General features: G+C 43.3%; 1 protein-coding gene across 3 annotated transcripts; it reads left to right on the plus strand.

Annotated features, from left to right (window-relative positions):
* Positions 1-2,260: 2,260 nt before the first annotated feature.
* pxylp1 (2-phosphoxylose phosphatase 1) lies at positions 2,261-25,453 on the plus strand. 3 transcript variants are annotated; one of them, XM_062386131.1, is made up of 6 exons: positions 2,261-2,386; positions 4,646-4,788; positions 14,360-14,548; positions 15,889-16,015; positions 22,009-22,148; positions 23,001-25,453. In XM_062386131.1, exons 2-6 carry the CDS (start codon positions 4,707-4,709, stop codon positions 24,011-24,013), a joined length of 1,551 nt encoding a protein of 516 aa, XP_062242115.1. In that variant the 5' UTR covers positions 2,261-2,386; positions 4,646-4,706; the 3' UTR covers positions 24,014-25,453. The 3 variants fall into 3 exon arrangements, with proteins under 3 accessions (XP_062242115.1, XP_062242116.1, XP_062242117.1); XM_062386132.1 differs by lacking the exon at positions 2,261-2,386 and adding an exon at positions 2,633-2,720; XM_062386133.1 differs by lacking the exons at positions 2,261-2,386; positions 4,646-4,788 and adding an exon at positions 12,516-12,643.
* The last annotated feature ends 963 nt before the right edge of the window (positions 25,454-26,416 follow it).

The raw sequence follows: 26,416 nt of genomic DNA on the forward strand, positions 1-26,416 counted from the left end.
TAGCAATCACTTTCCATCACTTTCCATCAAAAAAAGTAATTTACCCCCTTTACTTTACTTAATCAATATTTGTAATACACTGCCTTATAAATCTTTATTTTTTCTTTGTGTAATATTCCAAGCCTGCACCATGTCTCTGGATTTCTGTGAAGCATACGGCTCTATTCCCGTAATGTCACGACCAGCTCTCTGTTTCCTTTCTGCTCCCTCGTGTGTGTAATAATATCCCTCATGAAGTCGTTCCCACGTCCTTCATCAGTTTGTCTGTCAGCAGTGAAATGCAGGTTTAATACACTTCACAATCAACCAGCAGCGAAACATCTCCCCCACCAATCCTGTACAAGGTCATACCAGTGATGCAGATGCAACATAAGTGAAGGAGATTATACATGATATAGTGTCAACAGGCTGCAAGCTGCTGATTACATTTTGTTACACGCTTCAAGGCTACACCACAGTCCCCCTGTGGCCTGAGTTCAGACTGTGATGAAAGCTACTGTGTGGGTGGTTTGAAAACATCAAGAGGCTCAAAGCGACTGTGGCCGAGAGAACTCCACGCACTGCAAATTTGTTCACTGCAATGTTGTAATTAACAATCAAAATTATTTGAACACACAACATATGTGTCACAGCTGGAGCCTTGAAGGCCACATGTGCATCTGTCTATTGTCCAGTAGGTGGCGCAGTGAGGTTGGGATTTGGCAGAGCTGATCCAGCCAGCTCCAGAGGCTTTCCCACAACTGTCAAGTTTGAAAGAAAAAGCCAAAGCAAAACACTATACCCGAATATAAAATATATCTTGCTTTCAAAATAAAAGAAGTGACTCGTTTTTCAGTGAAAACCTGATGTAGCCTGAAACATGTGCTGGTTGTTACTCTTTCCTTAATCAGGGGCCACAATTTACACAGAGAGTACAATTATATGTTCAACATCCATGCACAATTCCTGATTCTGTCAGGTGCACGTCGAAGTCTTTCCATGTTTATTGTTAGCTCCAAAGATTTTATTCAAAGCCACACATAATTGAATATATCTGGACATTGTTTCTTTTATCAGGATTCATTCAGATTTCAGCTGTCCAGTTTCCCCTGGCCCTGATCCTGTCCACTGTCTGAATCTATCATCCATAGAGCTCATAGTCTTTGTATTTCTGATTGCTATAATTGCCAGCCCAATGTTGTATTCTGGGTGAGTGGTATTTAATGTGGTTCAACTATTTGTTTTACTCTCACAGACATGCAAGTCAAGTTTAAATCATGAGGTGATTGACACTTTTTGTTTCCACCATAGCTGCTACAGTATTAATCTAAATGTTAAAGAATTATCTCCAATATATTAAACAGAGGGCCATAGCAAGCATAGCATTAGATAACACATAATACAAACATATTAGACCTATTGCTACATGCAAAAAACATATTTGATTGGTGTGTGAATTATTAAATCTGAATTAAGTATGCACCTGTAAATAAAGTCCATTTTAGAAATGATCTCTGGAGGAAGTCTGGAGTATTGTGTCCAGACTTTCTCCAGAGGTTTCCTTCCACACATGAATAACAGAGCAGGAGATTCTACACTCAGACGTGTTAACAACAACACAGGAATCTCCAGAGTGTACTGCTGCATTTATAGACACAGCAAATAAACAATAGCATTGGTCCTTATCACCAAAAGCTCTCTTGACGTCCTTGTCTATGTCCTTAAACATTTTCATGGTTCGGGACCTCAGACTCCTTGCAGGTCCCGAACATCACATCCAATAACATCCCACATGGCATGATGTGGTGTTTGCCAGATCTGGGCCAAAATTGGAAAATGGTCTATGTACAAAATAACCTTCAATTTGTGGGATAGGGTAGACTGGGATTGAAAGATTTGACCTACTGGTTAGTGCACGATCCACTCTACCTCCTGAGCCATAGTCACATTGTTAGGCCAATGCAATACCTCATCTCAACCAAAGGTGCTCAAGGTGAATATATATGTTTTTTAACTATGTGGGCCATAGTCACCATTTACCACACGGGCCATTATAGGTTCACATCCAGATTACACTTTGCAGAGAGCATTGCAATTCCCCCCCCCCCCTGTTTTGGGATATTTGTTCCACAATAACTACTTTACAATTGGACTCGGATCCATTTCTTCCTGGCCACAAGAAGGCCGGAGGGCCGCATCATAGCCTGAAGTGGTCCACATCCGGGACACAAAACGTTGTTCACGTTTAGAGTATTATTTTGAAATGTAGGACAGGAAGTCACTCCTCGTATCATGTGTGGCTTAACCCCGGGCTGCAGCGCTGTGTCGGTGGTACTGGAGGACCCGGAGCGCTGGATTCAAGTGTGGGAGCAGGCTGTCGGCGGCTCGGACCCTCTCTCCTCCTCAGGTAAGAAGCGTTCACCTCTCCCACCGACCCGTCCGTGGTTTCTCCTCCTTCAGCCCGTGCGTTCCCTGCGCGTTGCCTCCTGCTGTGGATGTGGCGTCTGAAACGCGGAGACTCGGTTTGCTCCGCGAGAAGCGACACACAAAAAGCTCCACGTGAATCCTCCGGTGACTTGTCTGGGCACGGAGGAGGCGGCAACAAGTAGACACACACACACACACACACACACACACACACACACACACAGACGCGGGAAGAGGGTAACGACACCTGTCTGGTAACACTGTGTGTATTCGCGAGGATCTCTGGGGTTGTTCAGCTCACAGGACTCTCGGGTGTTAGTAGCTAGCTAACCGTTGGCTAACTAGTTAACTAGCTGCAGCAGACACAAGCTGCAGACCTGGTTAAAGTACTGCTTATTCAGTTTGATTTGACTTGACAAACTCAGGTCACACTTTAATCTTCCCTGCACCGTGTTTCACACTCACTAGAGTAATAATAATAATCAATAATTAATGTTTAATAGACTAACTATTAACCCCTCCCCTTCATCTAAATGTCTATCTTCATGCATATTTTACATTGTATAGAAACCAAAATACAAGACACGTGATTGATGTATCTAGTGATAAGTAATCCTTGCTTGTGATTTGACAGGAGTTCTGTGAATCCTGAAGCTCAGTGTGTGTGTGTGTGTGTGTCTGCAGCCACTGAATTGGGCAGACGTGTTGGAGTAGTTCTGCCTGTAGAGTCGTAGAGTCGGTTTGCTGCACCTCGGTCAGACGCAGGCCGAGCAGGGAGGGTTTCTAGACAGCCTAATGCTAGGGTTCACTGTGCATGGCTGCATTTACTGCAGTTAGAGTGTGTCCCTCCCGTGGTTTCCAGCCTTGCACTGACTAGTCACAGTTGTGTATGACTTGTGGGTTTGGGAAATTGGTACAGACTGTACATGTCCTGCTGTACATGTGTGCCACTTCTAAGAGCAAGGGGCCCAGGATTAAATCGGTTATTGCTGGAAAATTGAACCAACAGTTGTGTTTTCCTTTTATTTCCCTTTTTAATTTACACCACAACTCATAGAAAAGCTCTTAGCTTAATGAAATCAGGGCATAGACAGACTGGAGTTCTGACCTTCACAGTTGGAAAAAGCCTTAAATAGAAATGGTATATGTTTAGGAGTTGCACATATGTTGATCACCGGTATGATCTTCATATATAGTCTAGTGACAGTTTGATGACGTCGTATTTGGTTGTAGTTTCTTAGCCGTCAACAATTTCTCTTGGAACAGGCAGACTCATTATATTGTCCAGCGATAGTACACTGTAACATCACAGCCACTCAGGGAGGTCAATGGAGTTTTCAAGTGTACAACAGGAGTCAAAGGATCAAACTGATATTAGCTTGAAGTATTAAACGGGCTTTGGGAAAGGTACACCACTAGTACTTCTAATATTATTGGCTCTTGAGATGTATCGAATATCAGATTATGATGATATCAAGAAGTATTAAAGCATCGGAGGGTCAGTTAAAACACTTGATTGTTACTTTAAATAGAAAACATTGATACATTAATAATAATTTATCCAAGGCTAGCATTAAACTCATGACGTCAGACTTAATGACCTAACTTTATGTTGAAATGTTCATACAGCAGCATGCACGTTTTCACCTACAGCTGCATGGATCTGCATTTTCCCTGAACACAACCATGCATTTAATTGTGTTTGCAGCACTAGTTAATCTAATTTGTGTGTGTGAACGCCTCAGATTCTTGTGATCCAGTTTCTCAGGTCTCCTGCCATCTCTTTGTTGAGGTGTTGAAATAATGAATTCCCCACACCATGTTTCTGCTGGTTGAGCAGATGTTTAGCAGACATTGTCAAACATTAGGCAAAGATGCTGCACGAGGTGAAAGGGACAGGTGCGGGCCGCTGTCTCAGAAACTAGAGAAACTTTCTTAATAGTTTGCATTCCAAATGTCACTCAATCTCCTCTTATAACTATGCAAATCTGAATTTCATTCTGGATTTAATTATTCAAATGCCAGACTTTGAAAAATCTGCAAGGACTGTGTCTAGATAGTATTTCAATTAATCAATTCCTTTAATGTAGAAGTAAAAGGCAGCTGCTTATCACAAGCACCAGTTCTTTTTACTTATTGTGTTCAACAAAACAACTTAAGATAATAATTTCTTAATGATATACAATTTTATATAAAATTGTCTATTCCAATAGTCAACTAACTGTTTGTTTCTTGGCAGCTGGGATGGGCCGTGGTCTGGATGGCTGACAGACAGGGTCGTGGACCAATCACATGATAAGATGCTGGCTCGCAACCGCTTCCTCCTCCTGGTGGTGGTGGGCGGGGCAGCGCTGGCTGTCATCAGTCTGAGCCTTCAGTTCTGTAAGTGCACTTTTATTTGTGCTTGTGCTAAACTCAACTGCTTCACTTATCTATTCTCTCTGGAGCCTCGGCCTAGTGGTCAGGGTTGAGGGTGAGATACAATCATGTGCCGGGGAACTTATTTTTGCAGGTGTGTTCACATACACATTTCCTCTAATTGATTTCCCATTCCAGGGACTGCATTCATATTGAAACAAAGAAGAATCCCCTAAAGACTTTTGTAATATTCAGCACCATCTGCTGCGGAATGCTTAGGTGTACACCATCATGTCTTTTCCCCATTGAGCCATTGTTTGGCCCCTCCTGTATAGGTTTTGTCTAGACAGCGTTTCCCTCTCAAGCCCAGTGAATGCAAGGAAACCACCTCTCAGTAATAGATAGAGTGTCCCCTTCACTGGAGCTGATTTGCAAGTCTTACAGATCTGATCTGAAAAACACTGGCATGACTCGCATAAGTCATGCTTTTGCACATTCGCAGGATAAAGTGGAAAGTTGTTTGGACGGCATCTTAGCCAGAAGTTCCGGAGCTGTCCTTGATCAATTTTTTTTTTTAAATGTATTGTTCCCTCAAAAAAGGTGTTTCAGTGTAAGCTATTTTCAATGACTCACTATCACAAAACCACTCTCATTTCCTCTTCAGCAATCTTCTTCTTTTGTGAAACGCTTGAAGCAAAGTCATTCACAGGTCTATTTTTAAAAAACCTGCCCCCACCTGCACCAGCAAGGCTCCGTGCTGGAGCCAACCAGGTACATGCAATTATCTCCAAGTCAAATCCGGATATGACCAATGACCCAACCTGTCACCTGTGATTTCATACAAATACTACAAACACAGTCACAAACATTAAATGGGCTATGGCTTTGTTGTCCTCCTATTTTGGTGGTAGAAATGTGTTCTTACGCTCAGTTGTCACAACACCTGGCCTCAGGCAGCTGTCAGTGTGTTTCCTCAGCGATAACGAGCCTAGCTCGCAGCTATCAAAATCTAATACGCTTAGCACTGTACTTAGCACTGGCTATATTGATTTTCTAGCTAGTTAGCTGTTGATAGTTATTTTGAGCAGAGGTGAGGGGCTCAAAGGTTGTTACATTGGCTTTCACAATAAAACAAATCCATGTGGCTGACTAAGATTCATATGAGCTGATCTAGATGTTAAAAATACTGCACAATCATTATACTATATGATTTCTACAGAAGAAATGCATTTTATAGTTTTCGCTTGATATTTATTGATGTAACTTCGTAGGTGATTTCTAAATCAAGGGAAATTGTTTCTTGCAGGTACATGCTCTTTCAAAACTGGCCTCCCTTTATTTTTCTCGATAAGTCCTACAGTCGGAGTAAAGCTGCAGCCATCATTTATTCATCACACAAAGAGAAGGATTTGAGCCATTATCCAGCAGACGCACAGGATAAAAGCATGTGGGATTTGTCCTCATGTTTAATATATGGACAGCTTCTGTTTTTGTTCTTCCTTTCCGCTATTGCTCTCGCTCTCTCTCTCTAAATCATTTTATGTCGTCTGCTCTCTATTCTGGCCTGCTCTCTCACCCCCTTCCTGCGCTTAGAAAAGCTCATCCATGTGTTTATTGTTTGTTGACCATTACCATGAGGGACTGAGTGACTGATGATGATCAGTGGTGCAGCAAATGCATCTCTCTTGCTCCTGGCAGCTGCAAAGTAAAACGTGGATGGCTGTGACGGGTGTGATTACTGTGCTGATTGACACACGGGGGACGTCCAGGGAGAAAGTGACGACAGTGAGAGGACCACTGCAGTAGTGGGAATAAAAACATAGGGAAAATGAGCTTTTTTTATTGTGTGGTAGTCAAAGGAAAGATGAGTCAGCCTGATGGGAGTTGATTGCGTGGGTAGATTCAGAGTGAGAGGGGAATATGATGGGAGGATATGAACAGAGAAAAAGAAAGGCATTGCCTTTGAGGATTGAGAGAGGTGAAGACATAAAGAGGTGGAACAAAACAAATATGATTTGGCACATTTGGAAGAGAAGACATAATAAAGGGATCACTTGAGGCCCATGCATTCTTCAAATGAAAAGCTGACATTTTATCACCTAATTTTTGTTCCAAAACAGCAATCTACTAGTAAGTGTTAACTAGGCAGAGTTCCAAGCACTTAGCAGATAATTATTTCCCACATTCCTCCCATACCTGTTTCCTACAATGTCTGCACTCACTGTTGAACTTGACTGACCACCTTTGTGTTGCCAGTGACAGAGATAGTCTGTTTTCTGAGAAGATTTGGCATTATAATATAAATTTGGATATTGGATACTATTTTGAGCAACACAGTGACAGATAATAATAATAATAATAATAATAATAATAATAATACATTTTATTTGGAGGCGCCTTTCAAGTCACCCAAGGTCACCTTACAATAAAATAATACAAGATAAAAGATAAAAGCATGAGAGATAGAAACAACATTAAAACAGAACATTAACATAAAAACAAGTGAAGTGCACGGGTTCCAGTTATAAAGAGTATGCCAGTTTGAACAAGTGAGTTTTGAGTTGAGACTTGAATGATGTGATGGAGTCTGATTTGTCTTCTGTGTGGGGGGAGGGAGTTCCAAATTTTGGGTACTACTACCTGCATAAAATCAAGTCAATATAAATATTTTAAAGTGTCTCTAGGTATTTAATTTCCTGACTCCAGGTTGTAATGTCCCAGTGGTGAAAAATACCTAGGCAAGGCATCTTTCTATATGATAACTTTGTATTCTGAATGTTAATGCACTGTATCTCATAGTTGTACAGCAACACATGTATTAAAAAAGCTTGTTTCCTGTGTTGGAGTGGTTGGTGTGTCATACTGGTTAATCAGGTTTTGGGAAGCAGGTCTCCCTCTGGCGGGTGTGTTTTGCATTATTAATGCAGGGATTCTCTTCCAAATGCTGTTAGTCATCACTAATAATTTCCCCACATTAGTCCATGCAGAGCTCATGATTCAGTCTGACACTCACCAAAACTACCCAATGGATGAATGAGCTTACCTTTCAACTCAGCTGGGATCAGTCAGTGTGAACATGTAACAAATTAAATAATAAGCATCGGAGGAGTGATGCATATCAAGTGCGCACATTTTACCCCGCTCTCACATTGCCTAAATAAACTTATTTATATTGTCATGATAATCATAATTTTCTGATTCATTTATCGACATCATGGATATCTACAATATGATCACTAACTTTTTTGATGTGTCTATGTTCCAATAGGATTCACTGATTCGGCAAAAAATACATTTCTGAGCTATACATGACATGATTTTCTGACTTAACTGACTGGGCTGGATCGGTCGCCCTCCAACCAGAATGTCAGCGGCTCAAATCCCAGCTCATGCCGAACAACCCCTCATAGATGTTCAATGCAGTCCATGCTATGAGTTATTTTTGCACACGCAGTTTTGTGCAGCTATCCATATTAGGACTTTGCATTGACTTCTATTCATTGTGGATTGCCCAAAGAAAAGGTTATTCCTAACTTAACCTAACCACAATTCACATCGTATACTAACAACCTCTCCTTGAACCGTCACCTTATCGTGGTGGAGAGGTTTGCGTGTCCCTGTGAACCTGAGGGCTGTGTTGTCTGGAGCCTTGTGCTCCTGGTAGGGTCTCTCATGGCAGAGTGGTCTCAGGTGAGGGGCCAGACTAAGAATGGTTCAAAAACCCTCAATGAATATCGACACAAGAGGAGATGGGACCCAGCCCGGAGGAAGCCCGGGGCCCCCGTCTGGAGCTAGGCCCAGACGGAGGGCTCGATGGCGAGCGTCTGGTGGCCGGGTTTGCCACGGAGCCCGGTCGGGCATAGCCCGAACAAACTACGTGGCACCCCCCCTCTCTTCATCTCATGGGCCCACCCCCTTGGGGAAGACCCGTTGGGGTCGGGTGCGCAGCCACATGGGTGGCAGCGAAGGTCAGGGGTCGCGACGGACCAGACCCGGGCGGCAGAAGCTGGCTCTGGGGACGTGGAACGTCACCTCGCTGTGGGGAAAGGAACCGGAGCTTGTGAGGGAGGTGGAGCGCTATCAGTTAGATCTGGTGGGGCTTACCTCCACGCACAGTCTCAGCTCTGGTACCGTACTCCTGGATAAGGGTTGGACTTTATTCTTCTCCGGAGTTGCCAAGGGCGTGAGGCGCCGGGCGGGTGTGGGGATACTCATAAATCCCCGGCTTAGCGCCGCGGTGTTGGAGTTTACCCCGGTAGACGAGAGGGTCGCCTCCCTGCGCCTAAGGGTTGTAGGGGGGAAAACTCTGACTGTTGTTTGTGCGTATGCACCAAACAGCAGTTCAGAGTACTCGGCCTTCTTGGAGACCCTGAATGGAGTCCTGTATGGGGCTCCAGTAGGGGACTCCGTACTTCTGCTGGGTGACTTCAACGCCCACGTGGGCAACGATGGAGACACTTGGAGAGGCGTGGTGGGGAGGAACGGCCTCCCTGATCTGAACCCGAGCGGTTGTTTGTTATTGGACTTCTGTGCTAGCCATGGATTATCCATAACAAACACCATGTTCGAACATAAGGGTGCTCATAAGTGTACCTGGTACCAGAGTACCCTAGGCCGAAGATCAATGATCGATTTTGTGATCGTGTCATCTGATCTGAGGCCGCATGTTTTGGACACTCGGGTAAAGAGAGGGGCGGAACTGTCAACCGACCACCATCTGGTTGTGAGTTGGATCAGGGAGTGGGGGAAATTTCCGGATAGACCTGGTAAGCCCAAACGAGTAGTGCGGGTGAACTGGGAACGCCTGGAGGAGGCCCCCGTCCTAGGTATCTTCAACTCACACCTCCGGCGGAGTTTTTCTGGCATTCCTGTGGAGGTTGGGGGCATTGAGCCGGAGTGGGCGGTGTTCAAAGCCTCCATTGCTGAAGCTGTGGCGGCTAGCTGTGGCCTCAGGGTCTTAGGGTCCTCAAGGGGCGGTAACCCTCGGACACCGTAGTGGACACCGGTGGTCAGGGAAGCCGTCCGATTGAAGAAGGAGGCCTTCCGGGATATGATATCCTGGAGGACTCCTGACTCGGTTGCAGGGTACCGACAGGCCCGAAGGGCTGCAGCTGCTGCCGTGTCGGAGGCTAAGCAGCGGGTGTGGGAGAAGTTCGGAGAGGCCATGGAGAAGGACTTTCGGTCGGCACCAAAGTGTTTCTGGAAGACCATCCGGCACCTCAGGAGGGGGAAACGGGGAACCATCCAAGCTGTGTGCAGTAAGGATGGGACTCTGTTGACCTCAACTGAGGAGGTTGTCGGACGTTGGAAGGAACACTTTGAGGAACTCCTGAATCCGAATAACACGCCCTCTATGTTGGAGGCAGAGCTCGAGGTTGATGGTGTTTCATCGTCAATTTCCCTGGTGGAGGTCACTGAGGTGGTCAAACATCTCCGCAGTGGCAAGGCCCCAGGGATTGATGAGATCCGGCAAGAAATGCTAAAGGCTCTGGGTGTTGAGGGGCTGTCATGGTTGACACGCCTATTCAACATCGCGTGGGAGTTGGGTACAGTGCCAAAGGAGTGGCAAACCGGGGTGGTGGTTCCCCTGTTCAAAAAGGGGGACCAGAGAGTGTGTGCCAATTACCGGGGCATCACACTTCTCAGCCTCCCTGGTAAAGTCTACTCCAAGGTGCTGGAAAGGAGGGTTCGGCCGATCGTCGAACCTCAGATTGGAGAGGAACAATGCGGTTTTCGCCCCGGACGTGGAACTACGGACCAGCTCTTCACTCTCGCAAGGATCCTGGAGGGGGCCTGGGAGTATGCCCATCCGGTCTACATGTGTTTTGTGGATCTGGAGAAGGCGTATGACCGGGTCCCCCGGGAGAAACTGTGGGAGGTGCTGCGGGAGTATGGGGTAAGGGGGTCTATCCTCAGAGCCATCCAATCCCTGTACTCCCAAAGCGAGAGCTGTGTTCGCGTCCTCGGCAGCCAGTCAGTTTCATTCTCAGTGGATGCTGGTCTCCGCCAGGGCTGCGCCTTGTCACCAATCCTGTTTGTGATATACATGGACAGGATATCGAGGCGTAGTCGTGGTGGGGAGGGGTTGCAGTTCGGTGGTCTGAGGATCTCGTCACTGCTTTTTGCAGATGACGTGGTCCTCATTGGATCATCGGCCTGTGACCTTCAGCACTCACTGGATCGGCTGGCGGCCGAGTGTGAAGCGGCTGGGATGAGGATCAGCACCGCTAAATCTGAGGCCATGACTCTTAGCAGGAAACCGATGGATTGCTTACTCCGGGTAGGAAATGAGTCCTTAGCCCAAGTGAAGGAGTTCAAGTACCTTGGGGTCTTGTTCGCGAGTGAGGGTACTATGGAGCGTGAGATTGGCCGGAGAATCGGAGCAGCGGGGGCGGTATTGCGTTCGCTTTACCGCACCGTTGTAACGAAAAGAGAGCTGAGCCGCAACTTCAGAGTTGGTCAATGTGGCCCGGGAAAGGGAAGTCTGGGGCCCCCTGCTTGAGCTGCTCCCCCCGCGACCCGACCCCGGATAAGCGGATGAAAATGAGATGAGATGAGATGAGATACTAACAACACTAACTTCAGCTGGACTTTAAAATTAAGTTTGACCTCATGAGGACCAGAATTTGGTCCCCACGAGATCAGGGTTTATGCTGGAAAAGGTCCTAAAGAGCTAACAAAAACATGTACACAAATGCGTATAACACCCAGACACACAAACGGGGACAAAAACAAAACCCTGCCATTGTGCGGAGTAAATATATAATATTAAATCGAAAACGAATATCGCATCACATTCTGTATGAGTCGAAACTTAAACCTATTAGAGGATTCAGATCAACATTGGGCTGTATTAGTGAGCATCAGTGCTTAATTAAATGTGCCATGGAGGATCTTAATCTCTATTTAGATAAGATTAGTGTCCATGCAGATTGTTTATAAAGCCACATGTTTGATTTTGATTTGTTTGCTTCTACTTGTGTACATCTTATTTAAAAAGCCAGGATGTAGGTTGTTCTATATGATGAACTGCATAAAGTAGCCATGTCCATTTGTACACACTCAGCAGTTAGTCTGTGTCAATATTTGTTCCAATGGCTTTCAGTACTACCAGTTCACATCACTGTGGAGTGAGGTAGTATAAGTGGGGACGCACATTTTAAGTTAAGGCCAAATCACATTGAGTGAGTAGCTGTTCATCCCTTAATGACTGTGGTGCTATAGACGACACACATTAGTTTGTGTGCATTTTTGAGGCAGAGCACTCTCATTGCCTTCAGGTAGAAGTCAAGCTGCTTAGTGATGATTTCACAACAACAAACAGGTGAAAGATTTACAGGGTTTGGTTTGTTTAGCTCTGGGTTTGTACATACACACATTAACGCTGCATATTCAGTGAAGAGATTAATGATCTTTCTCATGTCGAATTAAATTGTCCACTATGTTGAAAGCGCTCTCAGACAGCCTCCTGCTGGGTTCTAGATTTCATGTGGCAGATGGAAAGCTGGAAACATATTCTGAAGTGTTATTACTCCAGCCACATTTAGTGTGGGTGTATGAACTTGTGTGTGTGTGCCACAGTATGCTCTGTGTGCCAGTGCTGTGTATGCACTTGGTAGTGTTGGGCAGCCACTTACAAAAGCTCCATTGTGTAGGCGACTGGGACTGAACTGGTCTCTGAAAGTTTGGTGAGTTCAGGCAGCGTGTGGGTGCGTGTGTGTGTGAGGGGGTGGCAGTGAAACGGGCACACAGCAGTAAGGGGGACAGGTTATGGTAATGAATGAGCTCCAGTGTGTGTGTTGCTAGACCTCAAGTTACAGAGCCATCGTCAAAATGGTCTCTGCCGTCGCTGCACACCTTTTCCTCTTCCTCGTCAGTGGTGAGCTTTTTGCAGAAATCTATATTTAAAAAAACTAAATTGTTTTTAATCTAAGACTAAACAGCTTGCTTAGTAACAGAGACAGCATTTTCAGGTATTTAACTTGAAAGATAACTTGATACAGAACATTTGTCTGAGATTTGGCATGTGGGACTCTCAATATACTTGTTTTCTGCCCAGTTGATCCGGATTGAAGCTTGAAACATCACTGCTTTTATTTGTTTTTATATGACGCTTTGCTGCCCCGAGTGTATCAGCCGATTCTAGTTTCCGAGCTTACTCTTTTAACAGCAAGGTCCTTAATTTCCCCTCAAGATTTTTTTGTCTTCAGCTATATGGTAGCGGATGGTTTGATAGTAGAATTTATTTGGGTGCATTTCTAGTTATTTATACACAATTTATTTCAATGATTTGAAATTGTTTCGGGCTATGAAATTCCAGAGCATTGTGATGATGGCTATCACAGTTGTCTAAAGCACAAGGTGACATTGTGAATTTGGGTAGTAGATGATTGTTTGGAGAAAACATGGAAAGATATTTAATGTACTAAAATGTAATACAGAGGAAAATAGCAAATCCCCCACTGGGGAAGCTGAATGTATCTAAATCATTTATAACTTGAATGTTTACAGTTCAGGTTAGTCTGTTACTTTTTGATATAAGCTGACCTGAAACTGAGTACTGAATATATCAGCGCACAGTGTTCCGGTCAGGAGAGGCAACATGGCTGCGACTGTTCAGGCAGAGATGTGCCGTCGGAACGGATTTGGGAATGCTTTGCCAAAGGGGCAACTGCGTTCAACTTGTCTTTCTTCAAAGATGGATATTTGTGAATGGACCTTCCAGTTCCCACAACACCTCTACCCCCATTGGACCATTTCTCTGAGGGGTCACAGGTCACTGTTGTCCAGGCAACACACTGGTAACAGTGAGGAGTTTGAGGGAATAGAGCTGTTGACATGGAGATGAACTACCACTGGTTTACTTCATTTTGAGCACTCTGCCACTGCCTGGTCAGTTGGCTTTTTGAAATTCCGTGTTCCAATTTATGAATTACCCTGTGGTTCGATCTTGGATCCGTGCCTTTACCAGGTTTTAGGTAATTAACACCATCAGTTCCAAAAATGACTCTTCTTTCTTTTCAGCAGCCGTTTTGCTCCAAGGACAACAATGTTGATCTGCCAGTTTTTTTTTTACCATATCCTGAACACTAATGAATGGATTGCCCGGAAATCTGGTACAGATATTCACGGTGTCCAGAAGATGATGCCAAATGATCAAGATGATTTGTCTGAATTTTTTTTATTTCACTTGAATTAATTGGATTGTCATGAAATGTAAAGGTAATGTAATCAGGTCAGACTTAGCCAACACTTAATGATATGAACAAACATCTGCAAAACTAATGACATCATCCTGTGCTTTGTGGCAATTCCCATATATTAGCATGCTGAATCATATGTGATAAATATTAGGCCTGTCAAATATAACCCTAGCCCTGCTGTGGTTTGTCAGGAGGCGTGTTACTGATTGATTGGGTCAAGGCTTGGGTACCTAATACAAAAGAGCCAACCATCAATAGATGGGCTGGCTTTTTTTTGCACACTTAAAAGTTTTTTTCCCTCTGTTTTCTGAATTTGTATCAGTTGTCCTTCTCTTTATTCCATTGCATCTTGTTTATACCTCTTTCTCTTCTTTTAATCTCTTTTTCTCCAGTGAACCTGATCCCCATCACCCCCATAGTGGAGGAGCGACCCTTCCAGGCTGAAGATGGAGGCCATGGGGCGGCTCTGAGGAAGAGTAGAAAGAGGGTGTTCCCGGTGCCACACACCCAGGAGCCCAACCCTATATCTGAGGCTTATGGCTACTGCAACAATCCCAACCACACCGAACAGGCCTGGGAGGGTGAGACTGGCACACTGACCCACTCAAACCAGGCAGCCATAGTCAATGAACTTAGTAAATCAAATGAATTCTTTCCAATTTGGCGGCATCACTATTTTAGAGCATTAAAAGCAGATTTGGACGAACTCTGTCACTGCTAGAAACTGATGGTTTAATGTATAACGCATAAATACTTAATATTGTAATAATGTCAGATTTAATGTGTCAGTACGGGATGTGTTAATTGTACAAAGTAATTTCCACTAGATTGCACCATCAATAAAGCTGCCCTGTGCTCTCTCTCTCCAGCATAGCAACATCATCTTGAGTTTGGTTTTTACTCCTCCACTGAAAAGTCATAGAAATATATGCCTATAAGCATAAATGCAGTGGCATCTTAGACTTAGATCCAGTAAGTCAGTGTAATGGCTCTGTCTCTCTCGAAAGTCCAGCCTCAGCATGCGATGTAAAAGTCAGTATGGGATCTCACCGCATTAGTGTCATGTTAAGTCCATTCGACTCTGAAGTGCATCTTGGATCCCTGTGAATCTGGAAAACTAAAATCCTTCCTCTGATCCTTCCCAGGATACGTACGTAGGGATATAACACTTAAGTGTCCCAGTGGATTTGAGTATCAAGCAATTACCAGTAACTGTGAGTTGGTGGAAGCATTGGAACTAATTGTCCACTTCCTCCTTCAAGTTTTCTTTAGCTGGGGCTGTGTGGATCTTTATTTTAGTGTTTTCTTTATCTCCACTTTCAGGGAAACTGAAGCAGGATGTTTGTTGTTGGGTGAAAAAAGTTAAATCCAAACTAGATTTTTTTTTTGTTTTGCTTTACAAACTAAACTAACTGAATATATGGAAGGGGACTTAGGCGGTGGTCTAGTGGCAGAAACTTGGACTATGGGCAGAGAAGGTCTCTGGTTCGTCTCTGGTTCGACTCCACGGAGAGACAACAAAAGACGAACCTGGACTGATCTGTCCAAAAATCCAAGAGTCTCCCTACCCTGTCTAGTGCCCCTGAGCAAGGCACCTTACTCCCCCAACATCTGCTCCCCGAGCGCCGTACATGGTCGCTCACTGCTCTGTGTGTCCTGCACACAGATGGGTTAAATGCAGAGGTTAAATTTACCTACCATTGCATGAGTGTGTTGTGCATGTCTGTGCATGTGTTTGGTATAAATAAACATATCTTAATCTTAATAAGAACAAAAGGAGCTCACTTTCACTCTTCTTTTATCTACCATTGGAACCACTACACTATGACTACATAGACTCCTACCTTTGAGTTATCTCTAGCACGTTCTTTTAATTAACCAGTGTAATATAGATTTTATAATGATGAAAGTCTCCTCACAGGTCACAGTCCTGCCGACTACAAGCTGCTGTCTGTCCAGGCGATGATTCGCCATGGAGACCGTTACCCACTCTACTACATCCCCAAGACCAAGCGACCAGCCATCGACTGCACCCTGTCCCCCAGCAGGTACACACACAGTTCCACCAAGAATCTGATAACGCACTAAATGTCACAATTTCAGAATGAGTATGTCATGGTCATATTTTCTGAAGTGGATGAATATATGGTGAAAGGAATCTTTTGAGGCTGTTTACTTGTTAATCTGAAATCTTGGAAGGGACTGGGTGTTTTGAGAATTATGTGCAAATTGTTGAATTGGTATAAAAATGATTCCATGATATCAAATAGCACCATGGTATACATTGCAAATGTATACATACCAGCAATACAGAAATACTATACCTTACAATACAATGTAATCTATCACCCTACAGTAAAGCTTATCTTGCTCAGTTTGAGGGACGTGTCAGAAACTACTTTATACAACAATTTTTATTGTAACCAATTTCACATGATGCAATTGAGCTACAATTACTCTTGAAGTTTTGAAGCTGAACAATATAAATGTAAATAAATTTAAAAACTGCAAACAAAGGCAAATGTTTTAGAAAATACTATGAAAACAAGACATCAGAAGAGTTGACAATAACATCGAGCAAAAAACGTTGTTTGAATATACGTGCACTGGAGCAGATCTGATTCACTTTCACAATTCATTGATCCTGCAGTCTTTTCATGTGTCAGCGACAGCGGGTACATTTGTTTTACTACATCTGTTCTGCTGTGCTTTCGTTCAGATGGATACGCTCACATAAACATTATGGTCTTTTGACACAGAGTTGACGATTTAGGCAACATCCTCACTGAGCAGAGCAGAACTGTTACTACAGCAGAAAGTCTAGAAAAGGCACAAATGCTTGATTTACTATTGTTTTCTCATTTGATTCATTATGCTGTATTTTGTCAGGTTTAACTTTTTCTGTTAGACTTTTTTTGCTGGTATAGCCACCGTCTCTTCTCGTTGGTTCTGCTGCCCATTAGGGGCTTGATGAGCCGGGTTGCTTCAGCACCTCAGCTTCAGAAATCTGAAATCAGCACTTTTGCACTTGGTGTGAATACATTACCTTAAATTTATGTTAACTCTGCATGTGGATAACAAATTATGAATCCAGAAAATGTGGTTTGGTCAGATGGTTTTGACACGTGCGCCCACACACTCCAGGATGATCTATTTCCACCATGTGGTCATTAAATTCCCTGCGGCCTCACTTCTTTTTAAAGGGGGGGGGGGGGGGGGGGGGGTGTTGTGTTCCTGAGTTCAGACTGAGCCAACGACTTAACTTTGCACAAGGTTTTCACTTCAGCCTCATCAGCTTTGCACATCTGGACAAGGACAGGCACGCTGTAATCTCACGAGCTGGCACAGGCAGCTGCGTTTCAGATTGATAGGATGCAGTTGATCTGTCATGTTCATTTGATTATTAGATATTTTTCAATACCTTTGGTCTTTGAACTGGAGCTGAAAGTGGGTCATCCTTCACAAAAGCCTCTTAGTATGGAGGTCGGGATGCTTTCATTGCTGACATTTACATTTTTTGTTTGTACTTACTGAGAAAGTTAAAGTAAAAAGCGGAGATGACCTTTACCATCTTGTCCTCATGAGGTCATTATGCACTGTAGCTTCTGGCTTTGCTACTCTACTCCCAAATATAATATACTGTGTGTCATGATCATTCATGCTGCAGACCTACTTCTCTGTCTCAGTAGTAAGATGTTAAATTAGATCCAGAACACGTTGACAATGTGGTGCCTGTTACACTTCCGATATACTATACCTGCCTCTCAAGCTACATCCACACTATCACTGTTGCTACGTTTACACCTAAAACCACAAAACTTAAATAGTGAGGGTTGTAAATGCTGCTGTCCCAGTCTTAGTTTGAAAACTCAGAGCCTGCGATGTTGTTTGGAGTCTGGACAGAAGAAAAGGAAACATTTGGAAACGATGATCCATTCAGCCTCCTTTGCTTCCTTATTGGTTCTTATAGGTCATTACTCTTCTACCAGCGGCCAATAAAAATCGTTAACACTTTCTGTCAGTTACAGTTCCACCGCGTTGTTTTTACCAAGCAAAGAAATCGGTGCTCTTAATATTCACCATTTTTGTTTCTCATCAGTCGAATTTTCTGTAAGTCAGCCGACTGTGAGTAGACAATCTACTTCCTGTTTAAACAAATGTGCTCTTAAATGGTTATGTGATATGCGTATTACTTTAAAACCAATTGTGTCAAAAGCAACATGTCGCACACAAAGACACAATTACATGCGTATTGGTCATTGTGTCTTTGTGTGAAAGGTAACAATAGAACAGCCAGCATCCATAACACCCTGATTCTCAATGAGGAAACAGAAAGCAGAGACAGACGATATCTAGATACCATCATTCATGTTGACAGGTCTGTACTTGAGTTTTATGATAAGGATGATGTATACAATGCTTTTGGTTTAATGTTTTTTTCCCATGTGCTGGGGCTGATCTCTTTAGCCGAGCTTTGCCAATCCAAGCCTCAAGGACATGTGTTTCCACTTAAGCGTCACAGTAGGGGGCAGTCGCTCTGTGCCAGTGTGGCCTGGTAACCTGTGCCGGTTTCCTCTCAGTCTGTACGGCTGTGTGCTGTATGTGCTCTGCCAGTGATGAGAGAAACTTCAGTTTTAAAAGTCTCTCTGTGTTCAGGTCTCAGTGATTTTAGACCTTTCTATCTGAATTTGTTTGATTTGAGGCAACATCAGGGTTTACTAATGCTTTCAGATGCTAAATGTGTTTGTCAGCAGATTAGTAGAGCTTCATTAGCAGCGTTATCCCACAGTACAAACAAGACTAATGAACCAGATGCAAATATGTTCTGCACCGTTTGGTCTGTAGATCAGTTGAGATTCTTTGAGTGAGGAATGAAAGGATACCATGTGAGACAGGCTCTTACTGTGGTTTGTGACCCGCATACTTCCAACATGTCATCAGGGTACACAATTTAACATGACTGTTCGTCACTCTGGAATAATTTGCTCATCTGACTGATGAGCAAATTATTTGTTCAGCAGGTTTTTAATCATAATCAAAGTACTGGACAATTAAAATATTATCATCGATGAATTATCAGGGACCAGAGTTGTTACAATTCATCTTGTGGGTAACATTAATGTGTGGCAGTTCATTCAGTGGCTGACCATTTCACTCAAAATCCCAGATGTGAACCTCACAACAACAAAAGAGTCTCAATCTATTATCACAAAAATAGTTTAAAGATGAATTCACTAGGCAGCACTAGATGGAAATCAAAGGGTCATCAAGGTCTTTAGGGTTCGTCTTATGGAGGCTTTTATCTGAACCAAATTCCAACGTCATAACACAAGCACCTTTGGCATCTTTATGCCTCATATATATTTTTTAAATAGCTTTCATTATTTGTTCATATATTTAGTCACATTTTGAGCAAATTAGCTTGCATTCATATGTCTGTGTGGTTTATCAATACTGGGCATGTCTACACACTAGCCAGTAACAGCATTTTTAAATCCAGGAGAACTTCAGAATATATGCATTGTCTCCCATGTGATGTTCAAACTAGTTAAGATGTTAACCATCCTGCTCACTCTGTCGAAGAATATCAATAACACATACAAATATCTGCCATGCACTGAATCGTGAGCTGACAATACACAGGTTTTGTACACTTGATATCCTGTAACTGATAATCAACAGCCCTTCAACTGAGCAGTAAACTGTGCTGGAACCTGCTGTGACCCCAGAGTGGAAAACTCCACCATGTTGTTTTTTAATGGGCGAAAAGAATTCCACATCTTTTATTCATTAATCATCAAGAATGTTTTTATATTGGAAGAGTATACATTATTGCACAGTTCAGAATTATAAGCAAGATTTAAGCTGTTCATGTCCACAGCACACTGAACACTTTACGTTTACTGTCACATCCGGCTTCAAGTGCCTCAAATCAAATCCCTCATCTTCGTCCAGACTCCAGATGTTCTGTCTGAACTTTGGCCTATTTACTTCTCATCTACATGACATCATGTCCCACAATCGCTCCTCTCCTCCTTTCTCTTTCTGTTTGAGATGAGCAGTCTTTTGTTTTTTACTAGCACCTTTTTGTCCTTAAATACAGTTTAAATTATGTCAGCTGAAAGAAAGCAGGAAACATGTTTATACCCTTCATATCCTTTACATATGCATTAGAAAATTTGAGGTTTTGTCCCTGAGACACCACAGGGAGGCTGTGTGGGTTCAGCACACAGTTAAAGTGTGTTTCTGTATTATTTGTGGGTTAAATGTGCTCATGTTGGAGGCAGATGGAACATTAAATTACTGTTTCAAATGTCTCTGTCCGGGTAATACTGTAGGTACTTCTCTTTTTATGTAGACCAGGGTGTAATTACAGGGATCTCATTGAGCATATGCCCTGGGCTGGACTCTTACAGAGCGTTCAGTCACTGTGTGTGTGTGTGTGTGTGTGTGTGTGTGTGTGCGTGCCTGTGAGTGCCTGTGAGTGCCTGCCTGCCTGTGTGCTGGCACCAGCTTCCTGACCCACTGTCTCCGTCTGCGGTTAACTGAGCTCTCTCTCCAGCGGGCCACATCTCCTCTCTCTTTCCGCTTCTTCTCTTCCTTTGTCCCTCAGTTTAGAGTGCACCATCACATCCTATTCGGTTTTATTCATTTCGTTAATTTATCTCAACTCTGTTTCCTCATCTCTCAATCCCCTCCTCACTAATCTCTCTCCCTAACCTATTCAGTGATATTAATCCCTGCTTAATGTAATTGGGATCTGTAATCTTTGGTTAGCAACAATCAGCTGTATAGACAGCCCGGCTGGCTCTTTGTCCATCGCAGTCCCCGTCCGCTGACATCCCGTCTCCCAGTGTAATCCAGATTGTTCCCCACTCCCCTCAGCAAACTCATCTGCTGACGAAAGAACAGAGTAGAGCAGAGCACCTAATTTCACTTCACCACTCCCATGTGTTCATGTGGTTTTAGTCTGATAATGCAGAGAGAGGATAGATGTGGATGACAGATGCTGATGCAAACCGACATGAAATGGAAACCATGTCCTTGAAATTGAAAATCTAGGCTTATATTATCACATGAGCTCTGAAATCAGAGTTGGTCTTTAAAGCCTTAATTTAAGAAAAATAACAACATAGAAAATAACAATATATAACTATTCCATAATAATGTATTGTTTTCAGGGTAATGACAGAGGGTTGTGTTTTTAATGCCGCTTTGCTGAACCACTTTATGATCACTCTGGAAACTGTGTGCCTATTAGTGCGTCTGTGTGTGTGTGTGCTTGCGTATGCTTCTGTTAATCTGAGTGAACTGGTGCTGCTCTCGCAGATTTGTTATATTAAACTGTAATCTTCAATCATCTCTAATCTGTGACATCACTGACTGCTCCTCTTGCTGCCCTCAACCCTGGGTGGGATTGTGGTTGTGGTTGTCAGAGTGTGTGTGTGTGAGTGTGGGTGTGCGTGTGTCCAAATTCTTTCATCTTTTTTTTTATCTCTATCTCCCATATTCCCACCCACACATATTAAACTGGTGTTGTAACTCAGCTGTGTTAGAGAGACCCCTGGTGGTGGATATTGGAAGTTACATACTGAACCCAGAGGTCCCATTCTAAACATGAGCACTGTCTTTTTACTGACATTGGCACCCAAGTTGTATTCTGTATTTGGATGAAGAAGGGAACTCGAGGCTAGTATAAACCAGCATACATATGTACCTGCAGTTTAATTGTATAATTTTAAAATTAGATATTCATCAGTTGTGAAGAATTTTCTGTGTATCGGCCGAAAATGACTGACGTTTGGCTTTCCTGTCTACTATGATAGTGTTTTAAAACAGACACTTTAAGACTTTAATTTGTTATCCGGTCTAACAACTGTTTAAGAAAAAACATCTTTGTCAGCATCGCAATGACATCACAATGATATCGCAATATTTCATCAACAATTAGAAAAACATTAGCAGCCATTAGTGTAAATGTAAAACCAAGACATGTCGCATTATGTGGTTCTTACTTCTGGTTGTCCCTCTCCTCCCTTAGGCAGCCATCCCACCCGATGCTGAACGCTTTCATCAGCCACATGGGCCAAGGAAGCCGAGGCCACTGGGAATCATCTCTGGGCTCTGCTCCCCGTCTGCCCAACCACAGCGTCTGTGAGATGGGAGAACTCACACAGACAGGTAGGGACGGAAGGTCTCATCCCCACAAGATCTCATCTACTCTCATGAACCAATACTGTACTTATTGACCAGTATTACACGTTTATTTCTGGGCTGCCCCCTGACATTCAAAGATTGGAATTGTCAGTCTGAAACCCCCCTCAGTCGACTGAGACTCTTCAAGTCCAGCATTCAGTGTGCAGTGTACTTTTAGGAAAATGGCGGTCCTCAGAAAGAGCTGCAGAGTGAGCAATCCATACACTACGTCAAGTCAATCATCACGGCCCCCCCGATAATTGTGTTTGATATTTAGGCAAAACCACAACAGCCAATGCGTGGGACAGAGAGAGCAGCTAGCATGCTACTGTTGATATTCTAAATAGTTTAAATCTCATCGGAAGGATAGATAACCTGTCGACCTTGTTTCTCTCACTATTTTCTCATCCAGCCTCGTTTACACTTCTGCATACATTGGAGCAAGTTGTGGCTCCACGCCAGCCTCCATTCTCTTTACGCTGGCTTTCCCCTGAGGTCACTTGAGAGACGTGATCTTAATATCCTATAATTTGTGATGTGCCATTATTTTCTAATCTTGGGTTGTTGGGATGTTGACGATTATAGAGGTTATTTTCCTTATGTTCATGATGCGACTCGACTTTAAAATAGATTAGGTTTTTAGAATTTCTGTTCCCTGAGCCCAGCTTCGGAGTCTTGTGTTTTGTACAGGATTATTGTTGGTAAAGTCCCTTATAATGATACATCTTTCTATCAGGTGAATTGACAACTAAATCTCTTGTTTCTTATAAGAATAAGTCAGATATAAATATTTATTGAAAAAATATCAGCTTTCATTTTCTCCCTGTCCTATTATAGGTGTGGTGCAGCACCTACAGAATGGGCAGCTCCTCCACCAAGCCTACAAGCACCACAATCTTCTCCCCTCCAACTGGACGCCTCGCCAGTTGTGGGTGGAGACCACAGGTAAGAGCCGGACCCTCCAGAGCGGACTGGCCTTCCTCTACGGCTTCCTCCCGGATTTTGATTGGACGAAGCTGACCATGCGTCACCAGTGGAGCACGTTGTTCTGCGGCTCGGCCTGTGACTGCCCCGCCAGGAACAGATACCTCGAGGAGGAGCAGAGGCGGCAGTATCGTCTTCGGGTGGCCGATACCGAGCTGGAGAGGAATTACGCCGACATGGCGCGGACTTTGGGTCTGCCTACCCGCCAGCTCAGAGCTGCTAACCCTATAGACTCCCTGCTGTGCCACCTGTGCCACGGCCTGTCTTTCCCTTGTGTTCGCGTGGCGGAGAGTGGCAGTGGTGGATGTCTGACAATGGCACAGTTTGCTGTGATCCGTCGGCAGCAGTTAGATGATGAGGTGGATCGGAGAAGAGTGGGGCTGTACCGTAAATATGCCATCCTGGCTATGTACCCCTACCTAAACCGAACGGCTGCCAAGATGGAGCGTGTCGCCAAGAGCAACGAGGCTGGAAGACAGCCTCGAGCAGGCGGCGAGGAGGTCTTCACCGTCTCCTCAGCTCATGACGTCACCATGGCCCCGCTGCTGAGCGCCCTCGGCCTGGAGGAGGCCAGGTTCCCACGTTTTGCAGCCAGAGTGGTGTTTGAACTGTGGAAGAGTCCCCCAGCAATGCAAGGGCAGCTGAAAAAGAAAGCTGGCAAAGCAAAAGACGGGGAACTGTTCATCCGAGTGCTGTACAACGGCGAGGATGTAACATTTCATACCACCTTCTGTCACTCCCACAACCCTCATGCCGGCCAACCCCTCTGCCCTCTGAAGAAATTCCTGTCTTTTGTCAGGAGAGACATGTTCAGTATTTTCAACGCCACTACCTACCAAGGCGCCTGCTACAGACGCCCCGGTTGACAGATGGACAGATTTACAAGAGGGTGAAAGAGAAAGGATGATGAGTTGGCAGATGGATGTACTTTTTGTTTTCCACTTTTGAAGATGGTGCACTTTTAGGCTGCTCACAGTGTCTTAACTTTCCACATATTTTGAAATGTAGTCTTTTAACATGTTAGTGTTCAGTACTGAACGTTTCCTGCTCAGAGGTCTTCAGATTCCACCATTTCTACAAACTTTCAGAAATACTTTTATGAATCTTTAAAATATTCTCAAGCAAATCTGTGAGAGATAAACAGTTCAAGGGGAGTTGGGCGTGGGGCTGTGCGATACGACCAAAATCTCAGATCGAGACATAACAAAATAACAATTCATATTATTACTCGTCATACCTTTTCTTTTCTCTGTATATTTGGAAGATGTCATCACAGATGTTAAGTTACAATATCGGCCGTTCTCTCCATCCATCTTTTTGATTTATTTAGTAAGTCTTTCAGTTAAGGGTTTGTTTGAATAATAATAATAATAACATCTCCATAATGTTGATAATCCATGAATCTTATGAAGGTGCTGAAAAAGGTTAGTGGGTTGGTCGTGGGGACAATTCTGCGTCATCATTTGAGAGCGGTTCTCTGTTCCATGTCTGATTCCTCACACCTTGTCCACAGCCATGCTTCACAGGCCACAACTACTCTTTCAGGTGTGAGCTCCTTTTTTTAAATTCTTGGCTGGTCGAAGTCCTCCTCCTCCTCCTCTTGTCCACAAACACCCCGCTCTGCGTCATGATCCCTCTCCTCCGTGTTTGTTTGTGTTGCCTTTGTTCAGATTTCCTGCCCGCATCCGTGCAGTTACATTTTTTTTTAGCATAATATAATATGATAGATATTTTTCTCATGTCACACAGTATTTATCGTCACATCGCACAGCCCAGTCGTACGGCACTTAGCCACTTTATTCCTACATTCCATAATACCATGGATTTGTAAAGGTATTCCCAAACGCCTGCAAATAATAAGGGAATAACCAAGCTGGAAATACTATGCTGTAAAAAACATTTTTGGAAAATATTTTATGATATAATAATCTTTTCAATGAAAATAAACATTTGGCTAATTTGGACCAAATTACTTAGTATTACTGACTTCTTTGATACTTCATTTGTCAATTTAGTATTTCTTTGAGTATTAATAACCGTGGTTGCAGTAGCTGTTTTCATTACAGTATTGTTGTTTATTGATATGGATATTTTTTCTCAACTTTCTTCAAATTGGTTATGGTACTGTCACATGATCAGTGTTTTTTCGTACATTAATCTACTGCTGCAGAACATTTGTTTATGATCTTTTTGATAGAACTGTTCACATTCCGATGTGGTTGTTTGTTGGGTACTAAATCTAACCCTGATCCACGGTTATTTTCTACTGTAAAGCACATACAGTCAAATAAATACCTTTGTCTTCATTCTATATGTTAAAGCAGTCTTTTTTATCAATTGTGATTGGTTTGCATGTGACAGTTCATGCCTGTTTGGTATGTACCTATGTCATGACTGCTCCCAAATGTCAAGTGAAGCTAAAGTTTCAACCGCCACCTGGTTGCTGGCTGCAGTAAAGATAGTAAACCCTGAGTAAACCCCATCTTCTCCATGTTAGTGAAGAGGACAAACTAAAAATGTTTCTGAATACACCATATGTTGTAAGCAGGATAGTTTAGCTTTATTTCAAGATTGTGGGAGGAAGGGGATACATGTCGTCCATCTTTAGTTACAGTCTATACTGTACATTACAGTGACTTCAAAAAGTATCTGCTTTCATTCCATTGTTTATTTTGTTGTTGATATAATTTAGCTGAAAGACAAAAATTTACAAAATACAAGGAAAACTATTCAGACTCTGTTAATTATGTAGAAGCTTTTCACAAAGATGCTCCAGACTTGTGACTGCCGTATGCTTTAAGTCCCTGTCATAAGGAAAGACCTATTGACCCATTCTCAGGTCACATGTACACTGGAGCAAGTTTTCTTCTCTGTATCTGGTTGTATTCATCCTTCTCTTGATTATGACCAGTCTCCCTGTCCCTGCTGCTGATAACCACCTCCATACCGTGATGCTTCAACCACCATGCTTTATCACAGGGACTGTATGATATTTGTTTTTCTTAAACTGCTCTGAGTTGTTTTTAATGCCAAAGTTGAACTCTAGCATTTACTCGGTCTGGCTTGATTAAAGGAAGGCGTCCTGGTGTTTCCAAACTCACTTCCAAATCTTCCATTTCACAATTAGAATGAGGCCCTGAGAACTCACGTAGCTGTGCAAACTGTTTTATACCCTAGATCTGTGCCTAGACCGTTTTATTGCTCAGAATTCATCAGACTTCATGACAGTCTTTTTGTCCTGAAATGCAGTTTGATTGTGTGACCTTCCA

The sequence above is a fragment of the Platichthys flesus genome, chromosome 4 (assembly GCF_949316205.1).
Source record: "Platichthys flesus chromosome 4, fPlaFle2.1, whole genome shotgun sequence".
Classification (NCBI taxonomy): Eukaryota; Metazoa; Chordata; class Actinopteri; order Pleuronectiformes; family Pleuronectidae; genus Platichthys; species Platichthys flesus.

Excerpts from the sequence above, each read along its gene's own strand:
- pxylp1 (XM_062386131.1), top strand. The coding sequence starts at position 4,707 with ATGCTGGCTCGCAACCGCTTCCTCCTCCTGGTGGTGGTGGGCGGGGCA. Across the intron at positions 14,549-15,888 it reads CACCGAACAGGCCTGGGAGG|GTCACAGTCCTGCCGACTAC; the intron begins GTGAGACTGGCA and ends GTCTCCTCACAG. Across the intron at positions 16,016-22,008 it reads TGCACCCTGTCCCCCAGCAG|GCAGCCATCCCACCCGATGC; the intron begins GTACACACACAG and ends CTCCTCCCTTAG.